Raw genomic sequence first — 11,133 nt, 5'->3', positions numbered from 1 at the left:
AAAAAGAAACAAATAGATTAAGTAGTTTGATAAGTAACATCAACCCTTTAAATCTTTCAAAAAAAAACCCTTAAAAAAAATTTCTTTTAAAAAAACCTTATAAAAAGTAGTTTGATTAAAGTAAAAAAGAAATATGCTCTCTCTAAAAATATTTATTCTCTCTTCTTTGTCTATATGAAACTCATGCACTGCCTCTTCTTTCCCCCAAAACCCAACCCTCCTCCTCCCCCTCCTCTAGCAGGGGTCTGTGGTGGTGTGAGGAGCAGCATTGGTCCTCCGTACCACCATCATACCTTATCATAGCTACCTCCAAATAATAAGTGAATAATTAAATTCAAAGTTTAACTAAACTATGGAATTTTCACGTTGTTGATTCTATTCAAATTTTTTATCGATATCAACAATAAAAAAACTATATATTTTGTCCAATAAAGCCAAATAGAAATTCTTATTAGAACTGTAAGGGATATGGCTGTAACTGATAGGATCCTTGTATCCTTTTTGAAAGTCTAAAATCAATCATACAAACCTGTCATTGTAAGTTGAGTAGTAATAAAACTCCCAAATCGAGGAATCGTTTGCAGCATTTGCTGGTGCTGGAGTTTTGTCCTAGTCCTTGTCCTTGTCGTCATGCTATGCACAACGAGTGCATAACACATGTTGGGTCCAACACCGACACATGTGGTTGTAATCAATCACTTCTATTTTCTCAAATTACTACCGGTGTCTATGTGTCCTTGCAGTATCGTGTCAATGCATGTGTTTCATAGCTTAAAAGGTGACTAAAGAAATAGGAAACTCCTAACACACAAGAGAAATCAAAATACTTTGTTTTTAAGATTCTGTGACAATAAAAACAAATGAAACCTTCAAAATAATGAAAGAACTATGTTATGAATACTTTTCCAAAAGGACAAAAATGAATGTATTACTGATCCTATAAAAAGCTATTAACCTCAATAGAGATAAACATAGTTAGTGATGCTGATAGATGATGTTGGAAATTTAGGTCTTAGTAAAAACAGATTTCTTAAAACATGTTCATGTTCAACAATTATGAATCAATAGCGGAAGCAAACAAACTTGAACATGATTATGATCGGATCTACGACATGTTTGATTTATTAAGGATATTAAGAATTAAGTTATTATGAATACCCGATGAAGCTTTGATAACAGCTCCCTCAACAACAACAATAAACAGATAGAGGAGGTGATGATCTGAAACATAACAAATAGGGTTAGCAGCGGCAGATTTGGTTCTTCCTCAACCGGTACCTTTATGCCTCAAGTTTTTTCCAGATGAGAGAAGAGAAAGTATTGCCTTGTTCGGTGTGTTGGGGACCATAACCTCTTTTATATTGGATGGTCATTAGGGTTTCCCATTATTCCGTTAATGGGCCATCCGGACATCCACTCATTGAGTCCATATCAACTAATTAAATATTTAATTAATTATCCAATTAGAAATCTAATAGTCTTATTACTTAATTTGATCAATAATCAACTAAGACTCGGAATTGATAAATAGCTAATATAATTATTTTTACGATATTTGCCCACATAATGATATTGGAATATAATAAATAATAAAATATTCCAACAGATGAACCTAGTAACAATGATAAAAAGTTATGAATTACAATCATAGATTACCAACTGCTCGAGCAACTATAATGCACCCAATTACAAGTATTGTAATAAAATGAAGGCAAAATTACATGTTTAGTCCCTTAAGTTAATTTTATGTAACAGTTTGGTCCTTTATCTTTTTTTCATTTCAATTTTGTCCTTTTGGTCCATTTGCATATGAATTTTCAAGCTTTAAATTCATGGTTTTATTTTCTTATGGCCTTTCAATCTTCAAATATATGATTTTCATCTATGTTTGCATAAGAATATTAGATTTTAAGCTTGAAAATTCATATAAAAATGGACCAAAAGGACAAAATTGAAATGAAAAAAAGATAAAGGACTAAACTGTTACCTAAAATTAAGTTAATGGACTAAAAACGTAATTTTGCCTAAAATGAAAGGAGATTAAAAATAAAATGAAACGGTGCATTTTTTCCAAAGCTTGAGGAAATTGTCTGTGTTGTAAAATAAATGCTGGTTGTCTTATAGAACAAAGACCTATTTCTTGAGGAATCATATTTTTATCATTTATCTTGTGATATTAACTCCTTCCCTGTTAAATGTTTTCCAAATCAGCTGCAATTTTTAACAATGAATTGTCTGCTTAAATTATAATCTTGTAGTTTTAGTATGAAATGGCTACAAATTCACAAGAAATAAAAAAACTACAGCTAATGAACCAGACAGCTATAGCCAATTTCATTACTACGCATAATAGCCAGCCATGCATATGTGTTGAGTCTTGTAGCATATACCTTAGTCCAAGTGAGTCTATAAGAAAGAGTATAAAATATGGCCAATTGCTAAATCAAATAATAACAAAATATCAGAAATCAAACCAAGACCAAGCTCAAACAACTTTGTAGCAACTAAAAAAATAATAATGTGAACACAATGCACAGTGCTAGAAAGAACTCAATTACCCACTTAACGTAAGGCTTTTAGCAGTAAAAGGATTAATAAATCATCCAAAAGCTTTGAAAATTCTTATAAGACATAGTATCCAATTAAATTGATTCAAGCAAGCCTTCACAATCCAAAACAGAAATAAAGTGAGGCATACAACAAATTATTCATGCCTACATAGACAAGCCTATGAATTATACTTAATATCCTATCCTCATACATAACTGTTTCCACGAACAAGTTCTTTAGTCTGATGCAAAACTTGGATTTCTTTCATGTTTCAACCAATCAATTAAAACTCAAAATATATCATAGTTTTACGTTTTTATCACTATTCATAGAATCAACAACCGGACTATACCATACAATAGATAAAACTCCCAAAAAAAATTCTTTCATGAATCACAAATACATGTTCTTCAAAAACATGGCGTAACTGTCATTCGGTCAAATAGAAGTTTACATGTTGTAGAGCCCCTTTTGCATGAAGATAATTTCAGTTTCATTCGGTCATTTTCAAGGCAGGTACTTTGAATTGTCATGGTCTCGAGTACGTTTGAATGCTGCATAATATATTTTACAAATTTGAACTCGTATTCTGTGCCTATGTAACTTCTAACGCAACAAGTTTTGAGCTGTGATGAAAGGCAATCTGGAACAGTGGGTGGATACTTCCAAAAACCTTTACCCCTCCTTGCACACTGTCAACAACAGTTCACATGATTTTTTTGGTTTTAAAAATAAAATATGTGAAATTATAATTTAAAAAGAAAACAAATCCTAAACATCAAAACCTGGGTGATAAAATGTTGAAGATTGGGGAAATGGGGGAGTATTGCTAGGATCACAATGTACAACTGATCAAGTTCCATGTGGGTCAAATTGTGAAACATGGGAAATCTTTTCAAATTCCACACAAACATCTGCATGAGGTGCACAACATTAGAAATGTATACTCTCTTTATTCCATATCTTTGGTAGATTGTGCACATGGATGAAAAAGTTATTTGGTTGATGTATACATGTACCAATACTCAAGGCAAAGAGCATAAATACAATAGCATATAGTTGAAAACAAAGGTCAATTATATCTTAAATTTCTAAAACATATTGTTTTGAAACGAAAAAAATAATAATATGAAACTGGCAAAAATAATTTGACAGGAGGGAGTTGTGTGAAACCATAATTTATCTAAAAATGATTTAGGAGCATGATATTCATACCTGTTCTAGATGCAAAATCTTTGCCTTGCAAAACAAATGTTGGCAAATGGAGGGACCCATCATTGCATGTGTGAATAAAAGAATGAATAAAATACACCGAAAGTTAAATGACCGAAAGTTTTTGGTATTTGACAGCAATACATGTTTGAAAAGCATGGCAATTGTTGGTGAACATTGTTGGGTACCTACTACATAGTGCAATTGTTGGTGAATAATTGGTAGTAGGTAATTGGTAGTAGGTGAGGCAATGACTTTGCACCCCTATAAATAGCTTGCTTGCAAACCATTGTAATTACAACACAGAACAACAACAACAACACAAAATATATTACATCAGTAGAGAGTTTAGAAAAACTCAGTGTGAGAATTTTAGGAGAAAATTCCTGGGTGTAATTGGGTTGTGGGTAGTGAGAGTTTGTGAGTGTTTGTAAACACATATATTTCCTTTATTAAAAAGATCTGCAGCAGCAGTCCGGAGAGTAGGCATTATTGGCCGAACTTCGTTAACAATCTTGTGTGTTGTTATTCCGCATTTATTCCACTTCTACTTAATCTGACCATGGGGAAATTGTGCGTAGTTTCCTAACAACTGGTATCAGAGCTCCTGGCTCGGTATCTCTGTTATTTTTGGCAAAAGTACTATTCGTGAATAATAATTCACGTGAATAGTAATTTTCGTGAATAGTGAAAATTTGGTCAGTGTTACCAATTTGTTCACGGAGGTGTTCTAAAACACAGTGGTTCACAAAATTTGTCAAAGAATATCCAGAGGAGGTTAGATTCAAGTGGGAGTTATGGCTGCAGACGAAGGAAAGGTGAAAATTGAAAAGTTCGATGGTGCGGACTTTGGCTTTTGGAAGATGCAGATCGAAGATTATTTGTATCAGAAAAAGCTACATCAACCTCTCACAGAAAAGAAACCAGAATCGATGAAGGATGATGAGTGGAACCTTCTCGATAGACAAGCACTTGGTGTTGTGCGATTGTCGTTATCTCGAAATGTTGCTTTTAACATAGCAAAAGAGAAAACCACCGCTGGTCTTATGAAGGCTCTTTCTAGCATGTACGAAAAGCCTTCAGCATCAAATAAAGTTCATTTGATGAGGCAGTTGTTTACACTTCGGATGACAGAAGGCGCATCAGTGGCGCAACATATCAATGAACTTAATATTGTCACAACCCAATTAAGTTCAGTTGGTATTGAATTTGACGATGAGGTACGAGCATTGATACTTTTGTCTTCCCTACCAGATAGTTGGAGTGCTACTGTCACAGCTGTGAGTAGCTCCTCGGGAAGCAAAAAGATGAAATTTGATGATGTTCGTGATCTGGTACTCAGTGAAGAGATCCGACGGAGAGAGTTGGGTGAATCTTCATCCTCTTCAGTATTGCATACAGAGTCAAGAGGAAGAAATTCAACCAGAGGAAATGGACGTGGTAAATCAAAGGCCAGACAATCCAAATCCAGAAATCATCGTAGTTCTCAGAACTCGAAATCTATCGAGTGTTGGAATTGTGGAAAGACGGGACACTTCAAAAATCAGTGTAGGCTCCCAGCAAAGAATCAAGAGGCGAAAGATGAGGCAAATGTTGCTTCCACCTCAGGAGGAGGTGACGCGTTGATATGTTCTTTGGAGAGCAAGGAAGAGTCTTGGGTGTTAGACTCTGGAGCATCTTTTCATGCTACTTCCCAGAAAGAATTCTTCAAGAATTATGTCCCCGGTAACCTTGGTAAAGTTTACCTTGGAAATGAACAATCTTGTAAGGTTGTGGGCAAAGGTGAAGTTAAGATTAAGTTGAATGGGTCTGTATGGGAATTGAAAAATGTCAGACATATTCCCGACCTCACGAAAAACTTAATCTCCGTAGGCCAGTTGGCTGACGAAGGCTACACAACAGTCTTCCACGGTGATTACTGGAAGATTTCAAAAGGTGCAATGACCATAGCTCGCGGTAGAAAGAGTGGTACTCTTTACAAGACAGCTGGAGCATGCCATTTGATTGCAGTTGCAACAAATGAAAATCCTAATCTATGGCACAAGAGATTAGGCCATATGAGTGAAAAGGGGATGAAGGTTATGCACTCAAAAGGAAAACTACCAAGTCTTCGGTCAATAGAAATTGACATATGTGAAGACTGTATACTTGGAAAGCAGAAGAGAGTCAGCTTTCAGACAAGTGGAAGAACCCCAAAGAAGGAGAAACTTGAGCTTGTTCACTCTGATGTTTGGGGTCCAACAACTGTCCCATCCATTGGTGGGAAGCATTACTTCGTGACTTTTATCGATGATCACTCTAGGAAGGTATGGGTATACTTTCTGAAACATAAGTCTGAAGTATTTGAAGCTTTCAAGAGATGGAAAGCCATGGTGGAAAATGAGACAAGTTTGAAGATCAAAAAGCTCAGAACCGACAATGGTGGTGAATATGAAGACACCAAATTCAAGAAGTTTTGCTATGAGCACGAGATCAGAATGGAAAGAACTGTGCCAGGCACTCCCCAACATAATGGTGTAGCTGAGCGTATGAATAGAACATTGACTGAGAGAGCCAGAAGCTTGCGTGTGCAGTCAGGCTTACCAAAGAACTTCTGGGCAGAAGCAGTCAACACATCAACTTACTTAATCAACCGAGGTCCATCGGTGCCATTGGAGCATAAAATACCAGAAGAGGTATGGAGTGGAAAAGAGGTAAAACTCTCACATCTTAGAGTTTTCGGCTGTGTAGCATATGTGCATATTAGTGATCAAGGTAGAAATAAACTTGATCCCAAATCCAAGAAGTGCACTTTCATCGGTTATGGTGAAGATGAGTTTGGCTACCGCCTCTGGGATGATGAAAACAAAAAGATGGTTCGCAGTAGAGATGTGATCTTCAATGAAAGAGTGATGTACAAAGACAAGCATAACACAACCACCAACGACTCAGGATTGAGCGAGCCTGTTTATGTAGAGATGGATGATGTTCCAGGAAGTCCCACAGATGAGATTCCCCAATCAGAGGAATTGGCAGAATCAAGCATCAGACAACCGTATGACACACCAGTGCATCCTACTCCAGTTCCTGAATTAAGAAGGTCTTCTAGACTTCGTGTTCCAAACAGCAGATACATAAACTACATGTTGTTAATTGATGGAGGAGAGCCTGAAGATTATGATGAAGCATGTCAGACCACGGATGCTAGTAAGTGGGAGCTTGCCATGAAAGACGAAATGAAGTCTTTGATCTCCAATCAGACATGGGAACTAGCTAAGTTACCCAAGGGAAAGAAGGCACTTCACAACAAATGAGTGTATCGAGTAAAGGAGGACCATGATGGCTCTAAGAGATACAAAGCCCGACTAGTGGTCAAAGGATTCCAGCAGAAAGAAGGAATTGACTACACCGAGATTTTTGCTCCAGTGGTGAAGCTCAATACTATCAGGTCTGTCTTAAGTATTGTTGCCAGCGAAAATCTCTATCTTGAGCAGTTAGATGTGAAGACTGCATTTCTTCATGGAGACTTAAATGAGGAGATATACATGCACCAACCAGAAGGATTCTCAGAAAAAGGGAAAGAGAATATGGTGTGCAGGTTAAAGAAGAGCTTGTATGGCCTGAAACAAGCTCCAAGGCAGTGGTATATGAAGTTTGAAAGCTTCATGCACAAGGAAGGTTTCCAGAAGTGCAATGCCGACCATTGTTGCTTCTTCAAGAGATATAAGTCAAGTTATATCATTTTGCTACTTTATGTTGATGATATGTTAGTAGCAGGCTCAGACATTGATGAGATCAAAAACTTGAAGATGCAATTGTCAAAAGAGTTTGACATGAAGGATTTAGGTCAGGCAAAGAAAATTCTTGGTATGAAAATCACGAGAGATAAGCAAAAAGGAGTTTTGCAGTTATCTCAAGCAGAGTACATCAACCGTGTTTTGCAAAGATTCAACATGGGCGATGCCAAATCGGTTAGCACACCGTTGGCAAGTCATTTTCGCCTATCTCAAGAACAATCACCTCAGACGGAGGAAGAAAAAGAACTCATGGCCAGGATTCCATATGCTTCAGCAATTGGAAGTTTGATGTACGCAATGGTCTGTACGAGGCCAGACATTGGCCATGCAGTGGGAGTTATTAGCAGGTTTATGTCAAATCCAGGTAAAGCTAATTGGGAAGCGGTTAAATGGATTTTGAGGTATCTAAGAGGCACCACAGAGAAATGTTTGTACTTCAGCAAAGCAGAGATAAAAGTAGAAGGCTACGTAGATGCAGACTTTGCTGGTGAAGTTGATCACCGAAGAAGTACAACTGGTTATATATTTACTGTTGGTACTGGAGCAGTTAGTTGGATGTCGCGAATACAAAAGATTGTCGCTTTATCCACTACAGAGGCTGAGTATGTAGCAGTAACAGAAGCTAGCAAAGAATTGATATGGCTTCAAGGATTGTTAACAGAGTTAGGATTCATGCAGGAGAAATGTGCTTTGTACAGTGATAGTCAGAGTGCGATACATCTGGCAAGGAATTCAGCATTTCATTCGAGAACAAAGCACATAGGTCTTCGTTATCACTTCATCAGATCTCTTCTTGAGGATGAGGTTCTAACATTGATCAAAATTCAAGGAAGTAAGAATCCCGCAGATATGTTAACAAAGGTGGTGACTATCGACAAACTGAAGTTGTGCTCAACTTCAGTTGGCCTGTTAGAATAAGAGACCAGAGAAGGCTGCTGCATGATCGAGGTGTGAAGACCGATTGAAATCAGTCTTCAAGTGGGAGATTGTTGGCAAATGGAGGGACCCACCATTGCATGTGTGAATAAAAGAATGAATAAAATACACCGAAAGTTAAATGACCGAAAGTTTTTGGTATTTGACAGCAATACATGTTTGAAAAGCATGGCAATTGTTGGTGAACATTGTTGGGTACCTACTACATAGTGCAATTGTTGGTGAATAATTGGTAGTAGGTAATTGGTAGTAGGTGAGGCAATGACTTTGCACCCCTATAAATTGCTTGCTTGCAAACCATTGTAATTACAACACAGAACAACAACAACAACACAAAATATATTACATCAGTAGAGAGTTTAGAAAAACTCAGTGTGAGAATTTTAGGAGAAAATTCTTGGGTGTAATTGGGTTGTGGGTAGTGAGAGTTTGTGAGTGTTTGTAAACACATATTTCCTTTATTAAAAAGATCTGCAGCAGCAGTCCGGAGAGTAGGCATTATTGGCCGAACTTCGTTAACAATCTTGTGTGTTGTTATTCCGCATTTATTCCACTTCTACTTAATCTGACCATGGGGAAATTGTGCGTAGTTTCCTAACAACAAAGTCATCATATCATCCATACCATAACAAATCCTTACCTTGGCCAAATTAGGTAAAGCATTCAAGTTTACTATTGGAGGATCAAGCGACTCTCGCGAACTCAACAGATGTAATTTTGCATTCAAATCTTCTAGAATAGGAAAACCATATATAAACTTCACAAAACATTCAGGAGGTGTGAAAAAAACTCTATCCAAATGAAGAGTTTTGACAAGAGGAAAATCCACTTTATCAAATTTTTTGATAAGTAAGTTTCCCAACGTAAGAATCTGAAGAGCCTTACAATTGAGAATGCGAGGAGGTAAATTGATAGAACGCTGTTTATCAGTCATGTTGAAGTTAAGATTCTTGACTCCTCTTTCCATCACAAATTTAAACATTCTATCAAATTGTCTTTGGTTGAAGCGGGAAGAGTGACTTAATTTGAAAGTAAAGGAATAGATGGGAGTTTTTTTGTCTCGCAACCGGAACATGGCTAAGTCAACAAATCTGCGAAAGCTGTTGAAATTTGGGGAGGTTTTGTCGTCAAAATCAAGAGTGAACACGGAGAGCCATACCGGTTTCCATCTCTTAGAAAGTATACTTGTGGTTGCAGCAAGTTTGGTTGGGAGAAAAGAGAGAATATGACTGAGTATTGAATCCGGCATGTAGCTAATTCTATCAACCGTGGGAACTGATCGCCTACAAGAAAAAGAAGTCATCTTTTCTTCTAATGCCGGCAAAGCAAAGGGTGAAGGTTTGTGTGTATATATACACATATATATAGAAGTCTTCTCTTGTAGTTGTATCCGATCACGAAAGTCAATTAGGTTTTGTTTTTTTTTTCTTTTCTTTCTTGGGTACCAAGTCAAATAGGATTTTCCCCTTAAAAAAAACAAAGAAAGTCAAATAGGATTTGGGCAATATATCTTTTTTTTCTTAAAAAAAACACCAAAATCAAAATTAATTTATCAATGTCTTTTTTATGAAATATTAAATATAAATTTTGATTCAAATATCAAAAATATTTTAAAAGAAAAAACACACACACACACATATATATATAACCAAGTCCTAGCTTCATCCGGGCTTTGTTTGAGAGTTTAGAGGAGAGGCAAGGAAAGACTTTGGGGACATAAATATATGAAAAATTGATAAATCTTTCACATTTTTTTAAAGAGTCTTTTTCTAGAGAGTGATAAATCAATGTTTATGATTTTTTTTTTGGTGAACAATCAATGTTTATGATTAATATATTTTTAAACAGGGCTAAGTCCGTACAGAGCTTGCTCTGGCTTTAAACGGGACCCCCGCAAGTGGGCGGTGGGATTGGTCCCTTCAGATTAGTCGATTATTGGATCGGATAACGAGTTTTCAAAAAAAATAATAATTAATTTTAAGAATATTATAACAACAATATATATTAAATTTGAGGAATTCATATAAACCCTCCCAAACACCCAAAACCCTCATCCAATACAGTTTTTTAGGTCCCCAAATAAGGAGGATTTTATATTTTGAAGAAAAATAAGTCTCTCCTTCCAATGTCCTCTATTTCTTTCATTTATCTTTCCTTTTCTTTCAAACACTCCACTCCCTTTCCATTGGCTATATTCCGTCAAATTGTATTATATATATAAACATTCAAGAAAAGTTAATAGACGGATTTTTGGATCTTCCAATTTCAAATAAAAAATAGACACCGTTTTTGCAAAAGTTCTTACAAACTAGATTTATGCAAAAAAAACCAGCCATACTAAAAAAAGAATAAAGATACAAAAAAAAGTAGAAAAGAAAGATTTTAAATTAAACCAGTTAAAAAAAATTACCTCAATTTTCAACAAGTCCCCCACAACGATGCGAAAGAAATTATAAATCTCAAGGCAAGTGTAAGAATATATTGTCGTAGTAAAAAGAGTATTATTTCCCCATGAAATTATGAATCTCAAGACAAGTTTTCTTTTCTAAGTGTTTAGTTAAATTGTATTTTGGTTTTGAAAGACGGTGTTTGGTTTTGGTTTTGAAAATATGCAATTAATTAAAAACGTTTGGGGATCATGGAGTTCAAATTACAATGA

General features: G+C 36.0%; 1 protein-coding gene across 1 annotated transcript; it reads right to left on the bottom strand.

Annotated features, from left to right (window-relative positions):
- Window positions 1–2,913: 2,913 nt before the first annotated feature.
- LOC146942316 (F-box/FBD/LRR-repeat protein At5g56420-like) lies at window positions 2,914–9,807 on the bottom strand. The gene is made up of 4 exons (XM_085756284.1): window positions 9,080–9,807; window positions 3,766–3,802; window positions 3,336–3,464; window positions 2,914–3,242 (listed from the first exon to the last, which is right to left on the bottom strand). The coding sequence occupies exons 1-4, from the start codon at window positions 9,775–9,777 to the stop codon at window positions 2,961–2,963; spliced, it is 1,146 nt and encodes a 381-aa protein (XP_085612410.1). The 5' UTR covers window positions 9,778–9,807; the 3' UTR covers window positions 2,914–2,960.
- Between the last annotated feature and the right edge of the window lie 1,326 nt (window positions 9,808–11,133).

Source organism: Medicago sativa, chromosome 3 (assembly GCF_051527215.1).
Source record: "Medicago sativa cultivar Bolivia chromosome 3, Bolivia_mono, whole genome shotgun sequence".
NCBI lineage: Eukaryota > Viridiplantae > Streptophyta > Magnoliopsida > Fabales > Fabaceae > Medicago > Medicago sativa.
Note: the sequence above shows the minus strand (reverse complement) of the source record. Positions and strands in the feature narration are given on the sequence as shown.

Excerpts from the sequence above, each read along its gene's own strand:
- LOC146942316 (XM_085756284.1), bottom strand. The coding sequence starts at position 9,777 with ATGACTTCTTTTTCTTGTAGGCGATCAGTTCCCACGGTTGATAGAATT. Across the intron at positions 3,803-9,079 it reads GGTATGGATGATATGATGAC|TTTGTTTTGCAAGGCAAAGA; the intron begins TTTGTTGTTAGG and ends CATTTGCCAACA. Across the intron at positions 3,243-3,335 it reads TTCAACATTTTATCACCCAG|TGTGCAAGGAGGGGTAAAGG; the intron begins GTTTTGATGTTT and ends TGTTGTTGACAG.